Source organism: Trichomonas vaginalis, chromosome I (genome assembly GCF_026262505.1).
Source record: "Trichomonas vaginalis G3 chromosome I, whole genome shotgun sequence".
NCBI classification, from domain to species: Eukaryota; Parabasalia; order Trichomonadida; family Trichomonadidae; genus Trichomonas; species Trichomonas vaginalis.
This window is the reverse complement of record NC_067203.1, coordinates 17872858-17898907: the sequence shown is the minus strand read 5'-3', so window position 1 is coordinate 17898907 and position 26050 is coordinate 17872858. Positions and strand designations below refer to the sequence as shown.

Below are 26050 nucleotides of genomic sequence, written 5' to 3'. Positions count from 1 at the left end.
GAAAATCCAATGTCACTTTTTAAACATTATAAATTATGGAGGATTTGATTGTTCGCCGTGCTATTACATCAGATGCAGTAGCACTCCAGCCACTTGTTGATCGTATTGGTGATCTTCTTGTTTCGCGTTATGGTGTTAAAGATATTGCCGAATTGATTGAGAGTTCATGTCTCACATTAACAGCAGTGACACAAGGCGAAGAGGAAACTCCAGTTGCCATGGCCATGTTCAGCTATCCACCACAATCTACATTTTATTCATACAAAAAACTAAAATTAACATGTTTCCTTGCCGAAACACAGTATGCTTCAGATTCAGCACGATTAATACTTCGTTCATTGTTTGAAAGTCAACCAACATGTGACATGGTTGAAACCGAAATCAATGTTGAAGCTCCTCTTGAAACACCTTTAGTTCCATTCTTTATTCAAGAAGGTCCTAAACTTGTTTGTCGTCGCGACACAATCATTACATGCACCAGATGCAGAAAGTTTACTTTTCAACATGTTTATTCAATTTCACTTTCAGAACCTGATTCCTCTCTTTCTTCTATACTACAAGCAAGACTTGCGATAAAATATACACTAGATTACATAATTTCAGGAATTATGTATATTATTAATCACCCAGAGTTGACTACCAGAAATCAAGAATCAAAACCATCAACAGCACAGAATTTTTCTTCAAGCTCATCCATTTCTTCAAGATCTTCCCTTTCTTCAGTAGAAAAAGATATTGTACAAATGGGATTTACTGTCGAGCAAGCAAGGGCTGCTGTAAAAGCAGTAGGAATGGATATTAGCTCAGCAATTTCTTACATCTATAATAACGCAGATAAAATTGCCAAAAATCAGGAAGGGTCAATATATCCAATTCCTTCCTCAAATTTAATTTTGATATCAAGTGTTTCTTCTAAATTCATATTAGCGTTAGACAGACAAGTCAACGGAGATAAACTCAAAGAGATGACAGATATGGGTTTCTCATATGAGCAATCCAAATATGCTTTATTTGTTTGTAATAACAATCTTGAAAGAGCAGTTGATCTTATTACTATTCCAAAGAGGAATAGATATAACATAGAGATATTATATACAATATGTAGAACTGCCTTCCAAAAGTCAAAAGATCCTGGAATTTTTACCGACTGCAGACCATATTTAAGACCTCTTTGGCCTAATTTAGTTGATGGAATTACACCGAACGAGCAAGAATCTTTAAAGCGGATGGCTATTAAAGAGCACTGTATTCGCCAATAGAAATTAATGATAAATTTTTGTAGAAAGAGTACTTCTAATTTTAATTATGAGTCTTCAAATTTTCCGAGAATGTTTCCATTTTCTCGTTATTGATTAAATCTTGTTCACAATTCAAATCATTCTCATATACCAATAATTGTGATGTTGTTACTATATTTCTAATGTTTATGGGGAAGAATAGTCTTTCTAAGTTGGTTGTTGCAAGATAATGCTGATCATTCTGATTGATATTCTTGGAATTATCATCTTTTTTTTTAATATTATTATTTGTTTAAAAAATTGTCGTATATAAGAAAAGGATATGTGCAGATAAGTCCCAATGGTAAACCTTAAAAATAAAGAGTATATCATTTGATAGCCCTGGAATTTGATATCAAATTTGATATAAGTCGATAATATTGTCTTATTCTAAATAATCATACTTAAATGCAAAATAGCATTCATTAGGATCAATAGTGAACTCTGAAGGGGAAAAAAAATTGAATCAAATAAAATTTGATAGCGTGTATGAGTATTTGGAATGATATTTCGGATATTTACGCATTGTTTACATTATTATAATGTTAATATTAGACTATAATTCGTAAAACTCAAAAAATATTAAATCAAAATTTAACGCTTTGGGATAACTTTATCAGAGAAATATAAGTGGTTTTGAAAAACAAATGCTGATCTTTAATGATTTTTGAAATTACAAAATTAAACGTGAATTTGTCACTTTTCTCCACACGTTATAAATTATGGAGGATTTGATTGTTCGCCGTGCTATTACATCAGATGCAGTAGCACTCCAGCCACTTGTTGATCGTATTGGTGATCTTCTTGTTTCGCGTTATGGTGTTAAAGATATTGCCGAATTGATTGAGAGTTCATGTCTCACATTAACAGCAGTGACACAAGGCGAAGAGGAAACTCCAGTTGCCATGGCCATGTTCAGCTATCCACCACAATCTACATTTTATTCATACAAAAAACTAAAATTAACATGTTTCCTTGCCGAAACACAGTATGCTTCAGATTCAGCACGATTAATACTTCGTTCATTGTTTGAAAGTCAACCAACATGTGACATGGTTGAAACCGAAATCAATGTTGAAGCTCCTCTTGAAACACCTTTAGTTCCATTCTTTATTCAAGAAGGTCCTAAACTTGTTTGTCGTCGCGACATAATCATTCCACCACTCGTTATCAGAGAAGCTCGTGTAGAAGATTATGATGATCTTATGCCGCTTTTCGAGGCAGAAGCTTCAGATCTTCTTGAAAAGAACGGCCCATTCTTTGTTGCCAATATTATTAAGAACACAGAGAAATACAAATGTCTTGTAGCCGAAGATGAGGAAGGTTTGGCTGTTGGTTTCGTTTTAATTCAACCAGATTTCGATTTATCAATTCACGCTCAAGATTACGACCTCATTGCATTCCAGAAGATTCTCAATGATACAAAGACTGTTTTTCGTATCAGTCTTTTCTTCATTGCCGAGAAATATCGTCTTCATTCTCGTGATTTCATCAAACCAATCTTTGCTCTCATGAGAGATGCCGATTACTTCGCTATCATGTTCCCTACAAACTCTCCGCCATCACCACTCGCTCCATATCTTACAAAAGTTCCATCTCTTCACCATGGAACGCAATGCTACAACTTATACCTCTGCCACCGTGATGCCGCCAACGATATCATGCTCAATGTTCGCAAATATACACCAGACGACGCTTCACTTCTTGAAAATTTCGTCGAACCACTTAATAACAGAGTCGACATCATCAAAGCATGCGAAGCCAAGCCAGAGAACGTCCATTTACTACTTGTCAACGAAATTATACAAGGTATCTCCGTTTTCGAAGATCCAAATCCGATAGATCATACAAAATGGGACATTGAAGAGTTTGTTGACGTCAAACATTGCAACAGTTTTGTCCAACTCAAGTATGTTACCATTTCCCCTCTTTTCCAGCGCTTCCTCTCATTCTTCCTCGTCAGATCCATGGAAATCTGGGAAGTCAAGTCCATCTACATGCTCCACAAGGATGGCTACTTCCCAGACATCCTCGGCCGCCTGTTCCTCGCAGTCGAGCGCCGCCAGGGACCTGCAAACCCAGAATTCCAGGTCCATATCGAAAGAGAAGAGTCACTTCACTTATTCCCAATGAGATGGTCACTTCACCCGAAGCAAGAAGTCACCAGTTCTATAGTCATTGTAGGAAATACAGAAGGTGTAGCTAGTTTTCTCTACAAATTAATATCAGTTCCGTATCTTCATTTCTCTGCATTGCACGTTGTATGCGAAGGAGCCGACGAACGCATCTGGGTCAACACGTACAGCTGCAGGGAATACATGCCGGACTGGTTGCAGCACGTTCACCTCCTAAATGGAGCAACATTCTTCGACCACTCGCTGAAATCGATCAATAGACCTGATTCCACCATCTCCATCCAAAAGGAGAACGACGAGAACGCTCCGATCATCGACCTCCACTACGATTTCCTTGTATTACTCACGGCCAAGCAAGGAGAGACCGCTGATATGTGGATGGCCAAGATATTCTGCGAGACAAAGAAGCCGCCAGTCTCCGTTGTCGGTGATTCCTTAGTCGCATACTACATTTTGTCTCATTACCCTGGATGCGCACATATCGCCCACAATCCTCGTTTCAAACTCGAAGGAACACTCGCAACAATCATCAGAGACTCCGCTGTTGCAAATTGCGACTTCAGAGAAGTGTCTCCGAAGCTCTTAGACATTCTCGAAAAGTCAAGTTTGGTTTACGATGGCGGTATTGTCATTGATGAATTGTTCAGAACAAACGATCCAAAGGTATTCGCTGCCGGACCGATCACAATGTTCTCCAGACCATACAGAGCTAAAGATGACGGCTCAATCATCTCACAAACCGAATACGGCAGACAAATTGGAGCTGTCATTTTGAGATTGGTTGATCCAACTGATGATTTCGTCGAACCACCACTTATTGTCGGTTCTGACGATGCATTGCTTGCAGAGAAGAATCCTTCCTTGTTACCGAAGTTCTCTTTGAGAAGAGCCGAAATGTACCAGTTGCCAGGAACAATAATTTTCTACAGAAACGGATTCCCGGCAGCTAAATGCAGATGTTTGGAGACTGTTAACTCTGGAAGAACAATCAGGTTCTTTGTTGATGCAGCTGGTTTCATCCAGGCATTCGAGTACCTCGGAGAAGCAACAGGAATGATCTATGATTGGACGAAATTCATTGGTCTTCCTGCTGTTTTGTTGAATAACATGGTTGAGAGATTCGACCAGAAGAGAATTGTCGATTTCGCTGAGTACTTCACTGAGGAATGGTGCGCTGCAATATTACATGATAGATTCAGAAGATTCTTTGATAACAATTTAGAGAAATTGATTGAAAAAGGTGGAGCTGATACTCCTGAAGCAATGAATGAAATTCGTGAAGCTTTGCTTAATTTCTTGATCGAAAATGCTGATTTACTTCCAAACTATTTCACTTCTGAAGATCAATTACCTCCACTTGATGACAAAGAATAAGTTTTTTTTTCTTTTTTATTTTATAAGCATGTTATATTTATTATTTCTTTTTTTTAATAAAAAAGTGTCAATAATTTTTTCTTATTTTATTATATTTCATGTCTTTTGAGTTTATCATTATTTTATTTAAGTTCTATTTATCTTCGCTATTCTTATTTATTAGAATTCCTTTGAGTATATCATTACTTATATGTATTGGGGTAAATAATGAAAATAATTAATAAACGCAAACAGATTTTTTATAACATTTATTAAGTAATAATTATTGCGCAAAGTATGCAAAGCCCATAAAAGCTCCCATATTATGTTTTTTATAAACTTCCTTATGTGCAGATTCAATATTTGATGAGCACGGTGTTGATAATGGAGTTTCTTTTGGTGTTATCACTGGTGTATTATGAGGTGTTGAATGAGGTGTTAACTTCGGAGTGGAAAATGGTGTTATTTTTGCTGTCAAAAATGGTGATTTGAACGGAGTCTCCTTTGCAGTTAATCTTGGAGTCTCAAATACAGTTACGAATGGAGTACTATGTGGAGTTTGATACTGTGTTTTGAATGGAGTACTTTTTGGAGTTATCTTTGGAGTAAAACGAGGTGTTTCGACAGGAGTATTCTTTGGTGTCAATGCTGGTGTCATAACTGGTGTTTCTTTTGGTGTGATTCTTGGTGTAGCAAATGGAGTTGGAGTTGGGAATATAACATCTTGGAATGGATTACTTGGATATAGTTTATCATATCCTTCTAAAGTTCTGCAGAATGCTTCTGGTGGTGGACAAACAAGCGTTCTTGTGAGATAGAAGCCTGAGTACCATTTATCATATGTATATGTCTGTCCATCATGTGTGCAATTCAATGTATCATATTCTTTTGTGGCCTGATTCAAAAGTATTTGCAACGTGAATGATTGATAATCATCAGCACAATGATAAACTGCGCAGTCATCATTAGAATAATAGGTCAAGCCTGGAATTGTAGCTGTTCCATCAGGGCAATAATTATCTTGTCCCTTTAAAAGTAAATACCCAAGCTCCTCAAGACCAAATGTTTGATAATTATATGGATTGTAATATGATTGAGCACTGCAATAATCAGGGAAATTGGACGAGATAATACTTTGTGAGCAATTTCCACTGTCAGAAGATGGAGCTCCCCATGTTTTGAATTCAAATGAAGCACCATCCAAAGTAACATTTGGACGAGAGAAATAATAACTTGGAAGGGTTGAATATGGCGGTCCTAAAGGCCAATTCAAATTATATTCACCATTGATATATTCCTTATTACCATAGATTAATGGTTTTCCATATCTCCAATCGACTTCAAAGTTACCTGAATCAAGTAGAATTGCCATTGTAACTTCAGTAAATCTTATGAATGGAACACCTGTTTGTTGGAGGCTAAATGGACATGAAATATCCTGAGCATAGATTGCTGTGCTCGGTCTTTGATATGATGATGGGTCCATGATGATTCCAGATGGGCATACATTGTCATCACCAACGAACCATTCTTGGCCGAAGAAATGTTTTCCATGACGATGAGCATATGGTGTTGTAAGAATTGTGAATTGAACACCATTTTTCGTTAACTGACAATAAGGTTCTGGATAATAGTCACTTGATAATTTGTAATGGAAATGACCTCTTGTCATTATACCTGTCAAAATTGCTTTCAAAAGACAATTAAAGAAGATATCATTTTGAGTATTAACTTGGGAAGCCGTTGTGGGGATATTGACTGGATTATATATAACAACCATTTGTGAATATGCATAATAAACTGTATCATTATAATGGATATCACTAAAAGCAAAAAGATTGCTTGATGAAGCAAATGGATGAACTAGCCATACAATGTACAAATCACAATCGGTTGCATAAACAGTCAAATTTTCCATTGCTCTTGAATATGCAGTTGAACAGTAAATTTCTCTATCTTGGAGAGGCTTTACTCTTAAGATTTGCTCTAAGTAGGCCTTTGTGTTTGCAATTGTCTCTTAGTAAGCTGCAGTTTGAGCTGCCGTCATAATATCTTGTGATCTGCATGTATATGTTGTTCCTCCCCAAGTGACTTGTTGTCCAACTGTTGTGCATGCCTGTGGATCTGAATATGTTCCATTGAAGAATCTATTATCATTTGTAATTCTTATTTGCTCGAACTCAGGAATAGAATCAAAAGCAGGAGTAGCTTCTGGAGTTGGCTTAGGAGTTGATGGTGGAGTTGCAGCAGGTGTTGGTTTTGGAGTTGGAAAGACAACACCTGAAAATGGATCAGAAGTAAAGTATTGTTCTAACATTTCTCTAGTTCTACACAATTGTTCTGGTGATGGGCAGGTGATTGTTTTTTGAGTGTATGTCGTGGAAGTAAAAAACCTAGTAAACGAATAAGTTTGTCCTTTTGAAGAACATGTGAAAGATGTTGTAGAATTAGTTGTTTCATCTGTTATAACATCAAGTGTAAAGCTTGTATATCCATTGCATGTGTAACTTGCGCAAGGATCATCACCATAATATGTCAAACCCTGAATTGTTGCCTTTCCAGAAGGGCACATTCTAGATGGATATTTGATGAGCTGATCATCAAGAGATTCAAAAATACCTGCTACTGAATAGCCTTTTGGATTGTAATAGGAAGGATTACTTCAATAATGAATATCAGCTAAGGAAGATGGATTGGTGCAATTTACAACTTGAGTTGTAGGAGTTCCCCATGTATTGAAGTCATAACCAACATTGCTTTGAGTTGAAGATGGATCATAAAAGTAGTTGTCAGGTAGAGCAGTTTCTGGTGGAGATAGTGGCCATCCTGAGATATAGTTTCCATCAATTGAATCTTTATTTCCCCAAATAAGTGGTTGCCCCATTGACCAATTTACTTCATAGTGTCCACTATCCAAAAGGAATGCCATTGTAACATCAGTAACTCTTCTGAATTTGCCATAGTCACCTTGTGTTGATTCAGAATTGCTGATATCAGTGTAGTAGATGGTAGATTCTGCGCCATCACCTGGTGAAGGGCCACTATCCTCAATAATAATGCCACTTGGACATGTTTTATCATCGCCATAGAATGTTTCATTTCCATAGTTCTTCATTGCGTAGTAATGAGCATAAGGAGTTGTTAAGACAGAGAATGTCTTTCCATATTTTGTAAGATTACAAACTATGGAATCATAGACAGTGGAATCATATTTTGGATGGAATTTATTGATGAAACTATCCGAAAGCGCAACAGCATTCAAAACATTTCTAAGGATTCTATAAAAATCACCGTTGATTGAAGTATCTTCACCTTGAACAGTATCTGGTAAATTTTCTTGATTCATATAGAAATTCGCTTGAATACATCTGGAGTACGTTTGCTCTTTAAAGGAAACCGTAGTTGAAGAACGTACTGCATTGGAAAATGGTCTTAAGAAAAATACTAAATATAGATCTGTATCTGTGATGTTTGTTCCTTGAACTATGGATTGTTCTCTTATAGAGTCAGATTCTAATGAAATTGGATCAGTACTAGGAAGAACTTTAAGGAGTTTTTCTAAATAATTCCCAATGTTTGTCATTGTTCCTTTAAATGCTGCGATTTTTGTTGAATTAGGAATATCAGAAGCTATGCATTGAAATGTTTCACCATTCCAAGTTATATAATCTCCTTCACTTTGACACTTAAGTGGGTCTGATGTTGTTCCATCAAAATATTGGAAATCTAATTTAATTCGAATTGATTCGAAAGTTGTGGAGCTATATACAGTCCTTTTCTTTGGCACCTTAACAGAATCAATACCAAAATTCTTATTCTCTCTCTTGAACTTTGGCCAGGAGAAGCATAATAGTAAAAACATTAAAAATCTGAATTTGATTTTGCTTTCAATTATGATTTTAACAAAATAATGATATTAAATATAATTAGGAGTATTAAGTTGTTATAATTAATTGAATTTAAATTGAAAACTTATCAAAAAATTGAAATTGAATGTATAAAAAACCTTAGCATTATTCAATTGGATAAATGTTTTAAAAATTGGTTATTTGGATGTCTAAATGATTTGGGTTAATGTTCAAATCCTTGATAATTATCGATAATTGAAAGTGGTTCGGAAAAACTTCAATGCTAAATTTTAAGAGTGATTTCATATCATCATTTCAACTACCAGTAGGATTTTGTTGTAATGTCTTGACTAAATTTTCATTCAAAAGTGAATTGAGAACAAAAAGGTTGTCTGCAAAATCTCGAGAAATCTCATAATATATTGTTCATCTATGATTTCCTATCTTAGTATTGTCTTTTATTTAAGCATGTCGCAATTGCCAAAAGGTTGTCTATTTTTGAAGAAATATTGCCCACGTGGGAAATAGTGTAAAGTATTGAATTCAGAGGAAAATTACAAAAATACTCATTTTGAAGGAATTTTGGTCATAAAACATGTATTTATTATATGTATAAATTACTTGGCTTGATGCATATGTTCTATATCTTTACTTAAATCACATAAATCATCAACATTTGTTAATTTCATAATTTGATTTCTCTTCAAATCTGCAATCAGATTGAACTTTCAGGAATGTTCCATTAATATGAATATAATTATCAGAAAATATATAATCATATTATGCTCACTGAAGTATTGCCCGTGGGCAATAAAATTTGGGCAATTGTACGTTATTTGATTTTTTGGCTTTTTTGAAATGTTTACACTAGTGTCCAACCTTAAACTTTTTTGGGCAATTGGACGTTAATAAGAATTGCCCACATGCAATAATCAGTGAAACTTCAGAATTGTGTTAATCTCCTGTATAAGATCAATAGCCATCGATAATATTATCCATGAACTCTGTAATTTGAATTAGATGTTCGCATAGGTAGCTTACTTTGGTAGATATGTCAGACACAATGCCAATAAACATATTTGTAAGGGTTATTTTAAAGGCAAACGAGGATTTTCTAAAAATAATATATAATTTCAAGATTTATCATAATTTTGACTAATTTTGTATACTGTAAGATCAATTTTGTTGATTTTGAGAACATTTAGCTACAACAACCATCCTCAATATTATGAATTCTTTCATGAGAATATAAATAATTCTATATTCATCCTTTTTAAAATGCAAATAAAGTTTATTGTAAATGAGTAAATTTGATTTCCAATAAACTTTATATATAAAAGAGAATGCAAAAAAATTGCAATTTTTAGGAACAAAAAGAATATATGAGCTCCATAACATGCCTATTTTAGTTTTTGGAGGATGTTTTATTGTCGTCTGGAAAAAGTGACAAAATTATTATTGTCGTCTAAAAAGGTGACAAATTATTATTGTCGTCTGGAAAAGTGACAAAATTATCATTGTCGTCTAAAAAATAGATTTTTCAAGCATGTTTCGGTACCTAAATAAAGGAAGAACATCAATTCCATCTATGTATATAGTATGCAAACACGCATGATATATGGAGTAGCTCTTTATCTGGCTAAAAATCCTATTATTTGAAAATTCGCATTGTCGTCTAAAACCGCCAGACGACAATAATAATACCCCTAGTTTTTGATTGACCGCGAAACTTGTTTTACTGCAAATTGTAATTTTTCAGAAAGAAATATATATATATATATATATATATATATATCTTTTCTTTATAAAGGTTTTGATATTATGGTAAATCAGAAATTTGTTTTCAAATTTTCAATCTTGATGTGATTGTATTTGTATCATAACAAACAAGCTACACATTTTATTTGCGGACTTTCCTGTTTAAGTTATAAAAGATTAAAACATTTACTATTATGATTAGGTAAAATCAGTCCATAACTTCATTAAGATTCTCTATAACTCCGATGGGTGTTGAATTAAGAGCAAACTGTCAAAAATATGATATTTTGCTTTTGTAAATAATAAAGAAATAGTATAGAAAATAATTGTTGTTTATATATCGCAATGTTTTTCATTCTTCAAGGACCAAATTTTGGATTAAATTAACCCAAAATCACAGAATTCAAAGAATATTATATGAAATTTCTTAAATACTTAGTGGTATAATAGTTGGTTTTCTATTATGATCTGATCTAATTCTTCTTTTTTTAACAAATATTTATTGATATTTCATCAAGGTTATTTTATTAGCTTGCAATACTTAGGTTACCATAATCTCAATGACTCAAAGTATATGTAATTGGATAAATATGAATGCATTACGCCTCTGAAGAGAGTCAAAAAAAATTTTTTTGACGCTGTTGGAATATTTTAATCACAAATTTTAGTATTTACCACCATATTAAAATAATGAATCGTCAAGTAGCTGGTATTGACTTAGGAACTTATAACACTTCATGTACCGTTAGAAGTTTTACACCTCATCCTGATCATCTTCAATTTTCTGGAGGAAATCTTCTTCCATCATTTGTATTTTTACAGTGGGACAAAGAGAAAAACGCATCACAATGTATACTAGGACCTAATGTAAAAGGAACCTCACTAGCATATCCTCGCCAATTGCTCTACGGATCAAAGCGTTTGATTGGTCACGAATTTTACTCAGATACAGTACAGAATTTCATTGAAATGAATGAAGACACACTTAATATATTAGAAGTAAGAGGAAAACCTGTCTACAAAGTCGATTATTACGATGATCAGAATAATAATAAAATAAAAGAAGAAATTTTCACTCCAGAAGACATTTCTGCCGAAATTCTTAAGAAAGTTGCGTCTACTTACAAGGATGCCAGTGGTGGAGAGCAATTAAAATCATGTGTTATCACTGTTCCAGCGAAATTCAACACAAATCAGAGGAAAGCAACGCTCAACGCCGCTACCAAGGCTGGTCTCAACTGTCTCAGACTTGTTAATGAACCAACGGCCGCTGCTTTTTGCTACAAAGTCCATTGTCTTGGAAAAGACGACACATCTAAGAAAACTGTCATTGTTTTCGACTTTGGTGCAGGTACATTAGATGTCTCCATTGTAGAATTCGATGGAAATTCATTTAATGTCATTCATACTGAAGGAAATAGCCAACTTGGCGGTATTGACATAGATCATGCAATTTACGAGTTCGTTCTTAACAAATTCAAGGATGAAAACAACGGATATGACAAAGCCAATCCGAAAATGTTGGCAACTCTAATGATTGAAGCAGAAAAATGCAAAATAAAATTATCATCAAGTCCAAGCGCAGAAATTTTTATTCCTGGTTTCTGGAATGGTATAGATCTTAATGTTACCCTCAGAAGGAGACAATTCGAGACTCTTATTGATGATATTATTGAAAAAGCAAAAGAAGTCTTAAATACTGCAATAAAGGCATCAAAAGTCAACGTTAAGAATATTACATCAGTTATACCAATTGGTGGTACCTGTAAAATACCTGCCGCCATAGATATTCTTAATGAAATTTTTGATGATGATAAAATTGCATCGGAACTCGATATAGAACACTCCGTATCAGAAGGTGCATACTACATATGCCAAATCATAGAAAGCGGAGGACATATCGAAGAAATTGGAAAATACGCAGATTCTTCTTCAACTCCTAAGAGAGTCGGTGCTCCATCCAACATCATAGAGGTACCGACCACGGATAGACTCACAAACTTCATCAGCGTCCTTCTTAGTAACAATTCTCATTGGAATGTCTTTCCTCCTGGCAAACAGTTCCCGTTACATAGGATAGATCACTTCAAACATGATCCTCTGGAGCCTTGCATCAGAATGGATGTATACGAAGGAGGAAAAGAGGCTAATTCTCCAAAAACTCTCGTTTCCAAGATAAATATTCCAAATGTACCAAAGGATTTGACTAGTTTCTCCATGAAATTCATTATAGATCATAACGGAATCCTAAATGTTGCAGTTTTGGACTCAGATAACAATGAAATCCGAAATGCAATAATTCACATGGACTTTTCTGAGAGTGGAGAAAAAGTTCCAACTGAAGCTGAGTTCCTGCGTAAATGTTGTGACGTTCAGGACAAAATTGCAACAAAAAGAAGAAATGCTCAAGACAAGCGACCATTCCACCAATTAACCGATGACTTGGATGATCTTATTGATAGTGCCAAACAGCAATATGTTCCTCAGGATCATTTAAGAGAATTAGATGTAATTATTGATAGACTAAGTCAAATGTAGATTATATTTATTATGTTCAATATAAAGATTATTTTAAATAATATGTTTTTTAAAGAAACTCCGCACTTTCATAGAGTTACTGAATCAAATGAGAAATTTCTCATGACAAAGAGTCAAATACTATAAAGAAGTTTTTATATTAAAAAAAGTAGGAAGTATTCTTTTAGTATTTTCGATTATAAATACTGATTCGATCTTTTAGAAATGATCTTGGGGTTTGTTCAACGATTTATATGGATTACAATGAACAAAAATATTGAATTTTTGTATTGCAAATGGTCTTTCAAATCCTTGTCTCAAAACTCCAAACTTATTGAAAAGATATATTGCATACAGAGCCAATAAATCCTTGAACAAGTATATTGGAACATATATTCTTAAATGGTAGCGATCTTTGTCTTCTTTCTTTAAAAAAAATTGAAATTTATTAAAAAACTGATTTAAAAAAAATATATATATATGAAATGATTTTAGAGTAATGTTGCTGTTAATTCAGTTGATGTCTCGAATTTGTTCTTATGTGAACGCTTACTAATGAAAACAATCAAGATAACAACAACAATTAAAACAAGAACACAACATGGAATTGTGATCAATAAGATAAGTCGAAGTTTAGATGATGAAATAGATGGTGTGAAAACAATGCATTTGTCTTTAACATGTAAATTACCTGTGTCTGTTTTCAGTTTCTTAACAGAAAGACCACCATCACAGCAGAAGATATTTTGTGTTGAATTAGCAATCATATGATTACGGTCATCATTGATATAAAACAAGTTTAAGTTACATTTTCCATTGGTGTTGAATGTGGATAACCATTGGTTATTGACTGGAACATTCATAGTAACATATGAATCAACAAAATTTGTGAAGAAACCGGTGATAGATGATTTAATCATTGTCATGTTTCGAACTTCAACATTGTTCAACTCAATTGATTGACCGGATGCATCGACTTCATCAATATAGAACTTGTTCGATGTGTTTGTAACATATCCGATGCCTCCATCATCTGTCAATTGGATCTTCTTCAAATAAACATTCTTTGAAGCATGGAAATACGGGTAAAAATTATCTTCAATTGGTTTCAAATTATATGAAATTTTGACATCTTTTTCTGAATCAAGATAAACATTCCTTCCTGAGAAAGTATGAGCCAAACCCAATGGAAAAGCTCCTTCTGTTTTAACATTAACATTTACATACTGGAGAAATTCATTCATTATTCTTGTCTCAGCAAAAACAAGAGGTAACTCTGTTTGTGGCCATTCTCCAACAATGTTATAATTCCAGAGAGCAATGAATTCCAACCTTGGAATTTGTTTCTCGTCAGTTCCTGAACATGAAAGAGTTAACGTCTTAATAGGTAATCCATCAACAGCAATCGTTCTCGAATGAATTGCTTTAACTGTCACTTTTTCTTTATTTGACAATGTAAACTCTAATTTGTTATGTTGTAAATCGATTTTTTCAACATCTTTTGTCAAATAAATTTTAAGATTTTGTGGATTAGGATCAAAGATGTTTAATGCATTAATGTCAACTTGTAACTTTTGTGCCTTTGAGAAGTCCAAATCTCCTGTTATTTTAGAAGTTTCGAAATGATAAGATTTTCCTGAAAAATAAACTTTTTTGTCAAAAGAAACAACGGAACCAGAAACAGATACAGCAGAAAGTTTTCCAAGTTTTTCGCTGTTAACGAAATCAACTTGTGCATTTTCAATGATCATTTTATTACTGAGTTTATTGAAATTATCCAAGTTAACTTTTGCAGTTCCATTCATTAAACCTAATCCAGAAATTGCTGTTTCTTTTGAAGAATTCAAAATTAATTTAGATTTTTCAGGAATTGTCAAAACTAATTCAGCACCAAATTTGATATCTGATGCATCAATTGTGTATTCTTTATCATCATCATAGAAATAGATATATACTTGTGTTGTATATGCTTTAACTTGTTTCTTCCAATCATCATTGTATTCCTTTGAATAAAAACGAGGAAGAAGAGAACATCTTGTATTATTTATTTCTCCTCCATAACATAATCTCAAATTGTAACTCATTGGAGAATCGAAATAAGCTATTGTATAATATGGTTTTGCTTTTTTGAGTAAGAATACAGCACTAATTTGGAAGAAAGGTAATTCTGTACCAAGAACAGTATTAGGAATTATATTGATTTTGATGTCTGCATCTGATTCAATGACATTAAATTTGTTTTTTTCTTCAATATATAATTTGTCAAATAATGCTTCTTTTTCTTTTGTTTCGAGACTTGGATCTGTACAGAAAGAAATGTTTAGGGATTCCGCTTTTGTTACTTTAAGAGGTGTTACTTCTCCATTGATACAAACACATTGTAAAAATGCACCTTGTTCTAGATAAATTCCTTTAACTGATACTTTTGATTGTCCATATGAAATGTAACCTAAAATATAAACATCTGAGTTAATAATTTGTTCTGTATCTTTGTCATTCCTATAAGTATCAATCATTTTTGTGTAAATACCGAAATCTGAGTTGATTTTACAATTTCCGTAAAAATAAATTTCATCAATGTAGTTTTCTTTGGCATTTAAGTTTACTTCTGAGTTGTTGAACATCTTCCATGAACCAGGAACTTGTAAATATGGTGCTGTGACCGATGTTCCTTTGGAAGAACAAAGGATTTTGTAAATGTCAAGGTATTTGTCAGATTCGATCTTGCCATCATCATGTAAGTCAACAATTAATCGGGCAATGATGTCTTTTCTGTGTTGGTTAACTGTAACTTTTGAATTATAAATTTGTAAAACTAATTCTGGAATTTCCATGAACATATTGCAGTAGTCAGCGTCGTATGTTGAATCTGCACGAACTTCAATAGTTGTAGCACTTGGTGACTTGTATTTCGTTGTAATGAAAGGAATGATTATTTGTTTTTCGTTTGGAAATGTAACTGTAGTCGCAGAATCCACTGTTTTGATACCTAATTTGACATTTGTGACTAATTTGACGTATAAAATGGTTTTAGGTGTAGTGAATGAATTTGATGGTGAATTTTCAATTAAAATGGTTAATTGTTTAGATGCATCGTAGCTAGCCAATGATTCTAGTAATGAGAGTGTGCAAATGAGTGTCTGGCACTTGAGTGCGGAATCTTTTGGAAAATTAATTTCAGATTTTGTATCGATATCAAGGGTTTGGAATGTATATAATTGACTGCCTTCGAATGTTGCTTTGATATTGCGAAGATTTAATGTAAATGGACGCGTGTTTTTGAACTTGATTCCATATGTTAGTTGATTTGACTGGAATGTGAACGATGTTGTATTGGGAGCGTTCGAAAAGTCAAATGTGATGTCTTCTGATGTAGATAGAATGATCGTGATTGAAAATGATGAAGCTTCTTTTTGTTTTTCTTTAACTTTTTCAACTAAACTATCATATGAAACGAAACGCTCAGATGACGAAGGACACTGGCTTGTATCCTTTGAATAACAGTAGTCAAAGCTTGAGCAAATAGCTGTTGAAATGAAGAGAAACATAATTTAAAAAATTAAAAATCTCAAAGTGTCATAAATGGCAGGAAATAAAATTCAATGGTGACAATTTGACATCTAATCTATAATGGATTTTACTTGTTATGTATGTTGTAAAATTTTAAATTTAGAACCATACAAAATGATTCCGTAAGATTATCAATAATTGAAAAAATTGAATACCATATACGGATAAATAATAAAACATAATAAGGTATTGATTGTTTCGTATTCCAATAAAGTCACTCTTGCTTTTAGAATAATTTCATTAGCTTTTTAACGAATTTTAAGAAGTTAATTAAAATATTCTTCATCAAATATAATCCAAATCAATATGTTTTTCTAAAAAATGGATGCAATTAGTGTTGCTATTCTCATGCATTTATTGACACTGTTTATAAAAAAAAAATGAAATTGAATTGAAAAGAAAGGGAGTATAAAAACCTTTAAAATAATAAATTTGCATTAAATTCAATAAATGTGATGTTTTTATTCAATAAATATTATTTTAGAGTAATGTTGCGGTTAATTCAGTTGATGTCTCGAATTTACCTCTCCGTGAACGCTTAACAATGAAAATAATCAAAATGATAACAACAAGTAATGCAAGTATACCACATGGAATTGTGATCAGTAAGATAAGTCGAAGTTTAGATGATGAAATGGATGGTGTGAAAACAATGCATTTGTCTTTAACATGTAAATTACCTGTGTCTGTTTTAAGCTTCTTAACAGAAAGACCACCACTGCAGCAGAAGATCTTCTCGGTGGTGTTTGTATATAATGTATGGCGATCATCGTTAATAACGAATGAATTTAAGTCGCACTTGCCGTTGGTGTTCAATGTAGATAAAAATTGGTTGTTAGCGGGAACATTCATAGTAACATATGAATCAACAAAGTTTGCATAGATGCCGGTGATTGATGATTTGATCATTGTCATGTTTCGAACTTCAACATTGTTCAACTCAATTGATTGACCTGATGCATCAACTTCATCAATAAAGAATTTGTTAGATGATTCGGTATCAAATCCGATACCGCAATTATCTACCAACTGGACTTTCTTCAAATAAACGTTCTTAGAAGAGTAGAAATATGGATAAAAACTGGGTTCAATTGGCTTCAAGTCATATGAGATTTTGACATCCTTATCTGAATCTAGATAAACATTTCTTCCATAAAATGAGTGCATCATTCCTAATGGATAAGCTCCTTCTGTTTTAACATTAACATTTATGTTTAAAATATATTTAAGATTAGTTGGATCGGCATATATAATCGTATCCGCGAAAATCAGAGGAAACTCAGTTTGTGGCCACTCTCCAACAATCGTGTAATTCCAAATACCTCCAAAATCTAGCATTGGAAGTTGGTTTACATCTGTTCCTGAGCATGAAAGAGTAATAATATCAGCATTTACATTATTCATATTGATTATCCTTTCGTGGTTCGCTCTAGCAACTATCTTTTCTTTGTTTGTCTTTGTAAATTCTAATTTATTATGTTGTAAATCAATCTTTTCAACATCTTGAGTAAGGTCGATTTTAAGAGTTTGAGCATTTGGATCAAAGATGTTTAATGTTGTTGCATCGACGTGTAAGATTTGACTCTTTGAGAAATCTAATTCTCCTGTAATTTTAGAATATCTTATATCATATTCTTGTCCAGCAAAATAAACTTTTTGATCAAATTTAATAATGGAACCTAAGCATTGTACACCAGTAATTGAACTGAGTTTTTCACTGTTAACAAATTCAACATTTGCGTTTTCAAAATCGAGACGAGATTTCAGATTATTGAAGTTATTCAAGTTTGCTTTTGCATTTCAACCCAAAAATCCTAATCCTCTAACAGATGTTTCTGTTTTTGAGTAGAGATTGAGTTTAGTCTTCTTTGGAACAGTAAAATATAATTCTGTATTATCTTTGATATCTGATGCATCGACTGTATATTCTGTGTTATCTCCGAAGTAAAGATAGACCTGATTTGTAAATGGTTTGATTGGTTTCTTCCAGTCTTCGTTGTATTCTGCTGAGTAGAACTGTGGAATAAGAGAACACCTTGTTGAGCTAACATCGCCACCGAAACAATATCTAACATAGAAAGTCAATGGTGAGCAAATATATGTAAGTGTATAAAATGTATTTTCATATTTAACATTCAAGAAAGCAACAACTTGGAAGAGAGTAAGTTCATTAAGAGAATATTTACCGAGATTCAAATTTGGAATCAATGTGATTTTGATGTTTGGTGCTGATGATTCAATGATATTGAATTTGTTCTTGTTGTCAAGATATAATTTGTCAAATAATACTTCTTTGTGTTGAGTGTCAAGATATGGATCTGTGATGAATATAATGTTTAGTTCTGTTGCTCTTGTTACTTTAAGTGGATTGATTACACCATCGATGCAAAAACATTGTAAATAGGCACCTTTAGAAAGATGAATGCCGCCAATAGATAATTTTGATTGCCCATATTGAAGATAGTTGAAAATGTTAATGTCGCAATTGATTGCTTGGATCATATCTTGTGAATATTGATTACATTGGATTTTATTGATATTCAATGCAAAATCTGAGTTGATGATGCAACTTCCGTAAAAATATAATTCATCTGCACTGGTTTTCTTTGCATTAACATTCATTTCTGAGTTATTGTACATCTTCCATGAGCCAGGAACATTGAGAAGTGGTGCTGTAATAGAAGATCCTTTGCCATAACCTTTCAATTTGTAAACTTCGAGATTATTTTGAGATTCGACTTTGCCGCCTTCATACAAGTTTATATTTAAATGAATAATGAAATCTGGTCTAAGTTGTGTGACTTTTACTTTCGAATTGATAACTGATAATGTGACTTCCGGATATTCTGTAACAAGCTTGCAGAAATCTACGTCAAATGTTGAATCTGCATGGATTTCAATCTCTGTGTCTGATGGATTGTGGTAATTTGTTGCAATGAAAGGAATGATAATTTGATTATTGTTTGGAAATGTAACAGTAGTAGTAGAATCCATCGCTTTAACATATAATTCGGCATTCGTAACTAATCGAACATTGTAAATCATCTTTGATGTTGTAAATGATTTTGATGGAGATCCTTCAACGAAAATTGTTAATTGTTTTGATGCGTAATAGCTAGAGAATGATTCTAGCAATTGAAGTGAGCACGTAAGATTTTCACATTTGATAGAGGAATCTTTTGGAAATTTAACTTCTGAAGATATTTTGGATGGATGGATTTAAGACAACAAGATAATTACTTATATTAAGTGGTGTATATCATGTTTGCACTTCCTGGCCTTGTCCCTACCTGCTGTTGAAAAGATATATTTTAAAGCAGAAAAAATAAAGCATGTGGGATAATAAACAATCATATTTGAAACACTCTTTCAGAATTGACGAATATGAAAAGGATCTAAGCAAATGATCAAAGTGAATTTTTATGACTAAAATATTAAAAGAGAAAAATTTGATAGTTTATATATATATTATATATCAAATTCAATAATATTTCCGGATATTTTGAACTTGTTGAGTCAACATTTCTATTAATAATAATTTTTGGAGTATTAAAAATTAGTTTAATGTCTCTAAATTTCCTTTTTACACTTAGAGTAAATATAATAATGATATACATGAGTTTAAATGGGTAAACTATAGCATAAATTGAGAGAGTTTTCTCTCTTGCTGAAATGATTTTAGAGTAATGTTGCTGTTAATTCAGTGGATGTTTCGAATTTGTTCTTATGTGATCTCTTGCAAATGAAAACAATCAAGATAACAACAACAATTAAAACAAGAGCACAGCATGGAATTGTGATCAATAAGATAAGTCGAAGTTTAGATGATGAAATGGATGGTGTGAAAACAATGCATTTGTCTTTAACATGTAAATTACCTGTGTCTGTTTTCAGTTTCTTAACAGAAAGACCACCACTGCAGCAGAAGATCTTCTCGGTGGTGTTCGTATATAATGTATGGCGATCGTCGTTGATAATGAATGATTTTAAGTCACATTTGCCGTTAGTGGTGAATGTAGATAAAAATTGGTTGTTAGTTGGAACATTCATAGTAACATATGAATCAACAAAGTTTGCATAGATACCGGTGATAGATGATTTGATCATTGTCATGTTTCGAACTTCAACATTGTTCAACTCAATTGATTGACCGGATGCATCGACTTCATCAATATAGAACTTGTTCGATGTGTTTGTAACATATCCAATGCCTCCTTCATCTGTCAATTGGATCTTCTTCAAATAAACATTCTTTGAAGAATAGAAAAATGGGTAGAAACCCTGCTCGATTGGCTTCAAGTCATATGAAATTGTAACATCTTTATCTGAATCAAGATAAACATTTCTTCCTGAGAACTGATATTCCAAGCAAATTGGATAGGCTCCATCTGTTTTAACATTGATATTAATAGGAGTTTCCGGATCCATTATCCTTGTCTCTCCAAAAATAAGAGGAAATTCTGTATGTGGCCATTCTCCAACAATTTTGAATTTCCAAAGGAAAGTACAATTCAACTTTGGAAGTTGAAGCTCGTCTGTTCCTGAACATGAAAAGGTCATTTCTTTAAGAAACATGCAAAATAGGTCTATCATTCTATCGTGCTTGGCTCTAATTGCGACATTTTCTTTGTTAGACATAGTAAAAACTATTTTTCCATGTTGTAAATCAATTTTTTCGACATCTTTTGAAAGGTAAATTTCAAGATTTTGAGGATTTGGATCAAATACATTTAATGATTTTGTATCAACACGCAAGCTTTGGCACTTAGAGAAATCTAAATCTCCTGTTATTTTGGTATTTTGGAAAGCATAAGTTTCTCCGGAAAATGAAACTTTTTGATCAAAAGAAACTTTAGAACTTATACCTTTGAAAATATTAATTTTATTGAGATTTTGACTGTTCTTAAACTCAACAATAGCTCCTTGTATTCCAATTTGGTCAATCAGGTTATTAAAGTTGTTCAAATCCACTTTTGCATTTCCACCATAGAAAATTAATGCTATTATTGATGTTTCTGATGATGCCATGATGTTTAAATTGACTTGAACAGGAGCAACAATAACTAATGCTGTTTGAGCTTTAATTCCTGATGCATCAATCGTATATTCTTTGTTTTCTCCGAAATAAAGATTGATTTGATTTGCATATGGTTTGACTTGTTTCTTCCAGTCTTCATTGTATTCAGAAGAGTAGAAGCGTGGAATAAGAGAACATTTTGTTGAATTAATGTCTCCTCCGAAACAATATTTCATACGATACATTAATGGTGTATCTGTTAAAGTAAGAGTATATAATGAACCATCGTGATCAAGTTTGAAAGCATATTGAGTAGTAAAGAAAGCAATTTCTTTCTCCGAGAATTCATCGAAACCAATATTTGGAATCATATTAATCTTGATGTCTGATGATGATTCAATGATATTAAATTTGTTCTTGTTATCTAGATATAATTGGTCAAACAAGGCTTCTTTTTGAGCTGAATCTGTATCTTTATCTGAACAAAAAACGACGTTTAATTCTTTTGCATTTGTTACTTTAAGTGGATTGATTTCACCATTGATGCAAACACATTGTAAAAATGCATCTTTTAATAATTGAATTCCACCAATACTTAATTTGGATGGACCGTATGAAAGAAACTTTGTAATGATGATATCTGAATTAATTGTTTGAGTTGTGTCTTTGTCATTCTCATAACAATTAACTTTGTTGATATTCAATGCGAAATCTGAATTAATAATGCAGTTGTCTTTCAATGTGATTTCATCAATATTGTTTTCTTTTGCATTCATGTTGATTTCTGAGTTGTTGTACATCTTCATTGTGTCTGTTACTTTAAGTTGTTGTGATGTTGTGATTGATGTTCCTTTGCCATCGATTTTCAGTTTGTAAATATCGAGATCATTATGAGATTCAACTTTGCCGCCTTCACATAAGTCAATGTTTAATCGTGAAATGAAATCTTTTCGATTTTGTGTGACGATGACTTTTGAATTGAAAACTGTTAATTTGACTTCTGGAATTTCGGAGACCATGTTGCAGAAGTCAACGTAATATGTTGAATCTGCATGGATTTCGATCTCTGTTTCTGATGGATGATGGTAATAATTTGCAATGAAAGGAACGACGATTTGGTTCTTGTTTGGAAATGTAACTGTAGTAGCATAATCCATTGTTTTAACATCTAACTTGGCATTTGTGATTAATTTAACATTATAAATCGTCTTTGATGTTGTGAATGAATTTGATGGAGAACCTTCAACTAAAATTGTTAATTGTTTAGATGCATCGTAGCTATAAAATGTTTCTAGTAATTGAAGTGAGCACGTAAGACTTTCACATTTGATAGAGGAATCTTTTGGAAATTTAACTTCTGAAATTTGGTCGATTTCAAGTGTTTTGAATGTATATGACTGGCTACCTTCGAATGTAGCCTTGATGTGAACAAGATTTAATTTGAATGGACGAGTGTTTTTGAACTTTATTGAGTTTGTAACTTGGTTTGACTGAAATGTGAACGATGTTGGAGTGGGTGCAATCGAAAAGTCGAATATGATGTCTTCTGATGGAGATGGAATGATTGTGATTGAAAATGATGAATCTTCTGTTTGTTTTTCTGAAACTTTTTCAACTAAACTTTGATATGAATCGAAATATTCAGATGAAGAAGGACACTGATGTTAACTATCTACAACTAAATTCCCATTGGTTTTATATCTTGATGTTCCTATTAATAGACTTAAATATTTCCAATATCTAATTTGATTTCATAAAAGACTCGATTATACAATAGCTGATATTATGAATTTCATTAATGATAAATTACTATATTGTCTTGAATCTTCTAATTTTGCTGAGATTTGAAAACGTTTTTGATATGTTATTATGAATTCGAAAAAAACGCATTATGCTAGATGAAATTGATATTTAAAATTACTTTGAAAATGGTTTATTGGGTATTTGATGAATGATTGCATCGTTTTATTTTGAAATGATGATAAATTTTTAATAGCAACTGATCATACTAACCCTCTCACTTAATAAGTATTGTAACCATATGATATTAAGCATGAGCACCCCTAAGGAAACATCGAATTTATGTAATTAAGAGTTTAAGAATCTTAACCCCTATGTTCAAAGTACCTCTTTCTTATATGGATGTCTATCGGGTATGATAATAAGATGTCTTGTGTTCTCCACAGCTTAATATATGAAATAGAGGAAGTCAAACTGAGAGAGAAAAGGGAAGTTAAAAATTTTGACCCTTCAGAATTTTTTTTAGATGTGAAAAACAAGTGTTGATTTCTATTTTAGTCTCAAATTACTATCATAAACAAAGACGTAAGAAAAAGGTGTACTTGAGTAATTCATTATGATTATGTTTTTAGTACTTCTTTACAAAGATATTGACGAAAATTGTTATTCAAGTGACGGGAAAATCCTTACAAAAGTTAATGATACATCTCCAGACCTCAGAATATCATCCGCATGTGAAATCATTCAAAGTCAATGCTTTTATTATCTCAAAACTTTATCTTCCTTTTCATTTGAAGAAAATCCTAACTTAACAACAATTGGAATTTATAGCTTTATTGGATGTACAAATCTAACAATCATAAATTTATTTTCATGCAACAATCTCACAAAAATATCTGCTTATGCATTTCTCAACTGCAATAATGTCAATCAGATACTTTTACCAAAAGGACTCATAGAAATAGGAAGTTTTGTATTTCAATATAATTATCAAGTGATCAGTATTATCATACCAGCATCTGTTAAAGAAATAGACATTTATGCATTTTCTGACTGTTCTAAACTACAAAATGTTACTTTCGAAGATGGGTCAGATTTAACTTCATTAGAAAATGGTGTATTTGCTAATACTGCAATTACTTCCTTTCAAATTCCAGAAAAAGTTTCTTATGTCAATGGAGAAGCATTTTCAGATGGAAAATTAATAAATTTTACAGTTCATCCTAATAATAACTACTTAACAGTTAAAGATTATGTTATTTATTCGAAAAATGGAAGTATTTTATTTTTTATTTGTAACAAAACAGGATACAAAATTCCAAATTCAGTCACAACTATTGGAGAGAAATGCTTTTTTAGATCATCTATCAAAACAATTATAATTCCAGCGAATGTGAAAAGAATTGAAAATGATGCTTTCTATGGTTGTAATAGTTTGATAAATGTTACTTTTTTAGGTCCAATAGATTACTTTGGCGGTCAGGTATTTGATTATTGTAGAAATCTTGAATTAATTATATTCCCTAATTCAACAATGACTGTTAGCAGATCTGATTTTGTTACAAATAATCTGCCAAAAGTCAATTTGTCATTCACTTGCAAAACTCTATTTTATTCTTCTTCAATTTACAGAAATACAAATGTTTCAATTTCATATCTGAATGAACCAAATCTTATTATTACACCAGATTGTTTGATTATGAATTCTGATCAAACCATAATTTATGAATATTGGGGATACAACTCTGATAGTATTGATATTCCTAAATCTGTTACAAAAATCAACGAAAAAGCATTTGAAAATTCTACAGTTAAGAATTTTAATTTCCCAGAAGATACTCAAATCACTTATATAGGAAAAGATGCATTTAGAAATTGTTCAGATCTGAGATCATTTAATTATTCATTTCCTAAATTACAAGCATTAGGAATGTCATCATTTAAAGATTGCATTAATTTAGAATCTTTTACATTTTCATCACCAAATTTGACTGTTATGAGTAATGCATTTGAGAATTGCAGATATTTAAAGAAAGTTAGTAATATTAGAAATATTCCTGATAATTGTTTTTGTGGATGTACTAAATTAGTAGAAGTTACAATTCGAGAAGGATCAGAATCCATTGGATATAAATCATTTGAGAATTGTTCTTCATTATTATGTATTAAAATTCCACAATCTTTTAAAATTATTTCCAAATATTCATTTCTTTATTGTAAGAAACTAAAATCAATTATATTCAGTGAAACAAATTCACTTGATAGTTTTTCAATTAATTCTATTTCAGAATGCGAATCTCTTGCAAATATCAGTAATTTTTCATCATATAAATACAAATGTATTGATAATACTTTATACTACAAAAACAATACTAAATGGGAACTTATTTTTCATTTGAGTTCCTCAAAAGACAAAGAACTCAACATTAGCTGCGATGTTATCTGTAGTTATTCATTCAATTCTAGCAACAACATTGAGAAAATCAATATTACATCAGACAGTGTTTCTGTTATTGAAAAACATTCATTCAACAACTGCTTAAATCTCAAATACATCAATTTCCCACTTTCAGTTTCAGATGTTGAGATTGATGCATTCCATGAGTGCAAATCCATTCGATGTCCTCTTATTATTGAGAACACATCCACAGATTATCTTCAAATGATTGTTTCTTCCGGAATTCCACGAAGACTTATGATTTCATGTCATATTGCACATGTTTCGAATAATCTTTTAAATCATAAATATTTACGTTATCCTTTTACACATCTTTTCTGGAAGCATCTTACTAAATAAAACTATTTTTATTATAATAAAATGAACAACATCTTATT

General features: G+C 32.3%; 11 protein-coding genes across 11 annotated transcripts; 4 read left to right on the top strand and 7 right to left on the bottom strand.

The window, feature by feature from the left end:
* Positions 1-35: 35 nt before the first annotated feature.
* On the top strand, positions 36-1504 carry TVAGG3_1004490 (cilium movement; the record flags this gene model as incomplete). The annotated part of the gene is made up of 1 exon (XM_001322512.2): positions 36-1259. One exon carries the CDS (start codon positions 36-38, stop codon positions 1257-1259), a length of 1224 nt encoding a protein of 407 aa, XP_001322547.1.
* A 495-nt stretch (positions 1505-1999) lies between these two features.
* On the top strand, positions 2000-4825 carry TVAGG3_1004480 (cilia- and flagella-associated protein 61 family; the record flags this gene model as incomplete). Its single annotated transcript, XM_001322511.1, has 1 exon — positions 2000-4786. One exon carries the CDS (start codon positions 2000-2002, stop codon positions 4784-4786), a length of 2787 nt encoding a protein of 928 aa, XP_001322546.1.
* A 223-nt stretch (positions 4826-5048) lies between these two features.
* TVAGG3_1004470 (regulation of choline O-acetyltransferase protein) lies at positions 5049-6683 on the bottom strand (the record flags this gene model as incomplete). Its single annotated transcript, XM_001322510.1, has 1 exon — positions 5049-6683. One exon carries the CDS (start codon positions 6681-6683, stop codon positions 5049-5051), a length of 1635 nt encoding a protein of 544 aa, XP_001322545.1.
* Positions 6684-6782: 99 nt separating this feature from the next.
* Positions 6783-7337, bottom strand: TVAGG3_1004460 (regulation of choline O-acetyltransferase protein; the record flags this gene model as incomplete). Its single annotated transcript, XM_001322509.1, has 1 exon — positions 6783-7337. One exon carries the CDS (start codon positions 7335-7337, stop codon positions 6783-6785), a length of 555 nt encoding a protein of 184 aa, XP_001322544.1.
* Positions 7338-7427: 90 nt separating this feature from the next.
* TVAGG3_1004450 (regulation of choline O-acetyltransferase protein) lies at positions 7428-8627 on the bottom strand (the record flags this gene model as incomplete). Its single annotated transcript, XM_001322508.1, has 1 exon — positions 7428-8627. The coding sequence occupies one exon, from the start codon at positions 8625-8627 to the stop codon at positions 7428-7430; it is 1200 nt and encodes a 399-aa protein (XP_001322543.1).
* A 2402-nt stretch (positions 8628-11029) lies between these two features.
* Positions 11030-12961, top strand: TVAGG3_1004440 (ATP binding; the record flags this gene model as incomplete). The annotated part of the gene is made up of 1 exon (XM_001322507.1): positions 11062-12909. The coding sequence occupies one exon, from the start codon at positions 11062-11064 to the stop codon at positions 12907-12909; it is 1848 nt and encodes a 615-aa protein (XP_001322542.1).
* A 406-nt stretch (positions 12962-13367) lies between these two features.
* On the bottom strand, positions 13368-16575 carry TVAGG3_1004430 (uncharacterized protein; the record flags this gene model as incomplete). The annotated part of the gene is made up of 1 exon (XM_001322506.1): positions 13380-16436. One exon carries the CDS (start codon positions 16434-16436, stop codon positions 13380-13382), a length of 3057 nt encoding a protein of 1018 aa, XP_001322541.1.
* Positions 16576-16938: 363 nt separating this feature from the next.
* Positions 16939-17862, bottom strand: TVAGG3_1004420 (uncharacterized protein; the record flags this gene model as incomplete). Its single annotated transcript, XM_001322505.1, has 1 exon — positions 16939-17862. The coding sequence occupies one exon, from the start codon at positions 17860-17862 to the stop codon at positions 16939-16941; it is 924 nt and encodes a 307-aa protein (XP_001322540.1).
* A 396-nt stretch (positions 17863-18258) lies between these two features.
* Positions 18259-19503, bottom strand: TVAGG3_1004410 (uncharacterized protein; the record flags this gene model as incomplete). Its single annotated transcript, XM_001322504.1, has 1 exon — positions 18259-19503. One exon carries the CDS (start codon positions 19501-19503, stop codon positions 18259-18261), a length of 1245 nt encoding a protein of 414 aa, XP_001322539.1.
* Positions 19504-20136: 633 nt separating this feature from the next.
* TVAGG3_1004400 (uncharacterized protein) lies at positions 20137-22632 on the bottom strand (the record flags this gene model as incomplete). The annotated part of the gene is made up of 1 exon (XM_001322503.1): positions 20137-22632. The coding sequence occupies one exon, from the start codon at positions 22630-22632 to the stop codon at positions 20137-20139; it is 2496 nt and encodes an 831-aa protein (XP_001322538.1).
* A 1107-nt stretch (positions 22633-23739) lies between these two features.
* TVAGG3_1004390 (uncharacterized protein) lies at positions 23740-26020 on the top strand (the record flags this gene model as incomplete). The annotated part of the gene is made up of 1 exon (XM_001322502.2): positions 23832-26012. One exon carries the CDS (start codon positions 23832-23834, stop codon positions 26010-26012), a length of 2181 nt encoding a protein of 726 aa, XP_001322537.1.
* Between the last annotated feature and the right edge of the window lie 30 nt (positions 26021-26050).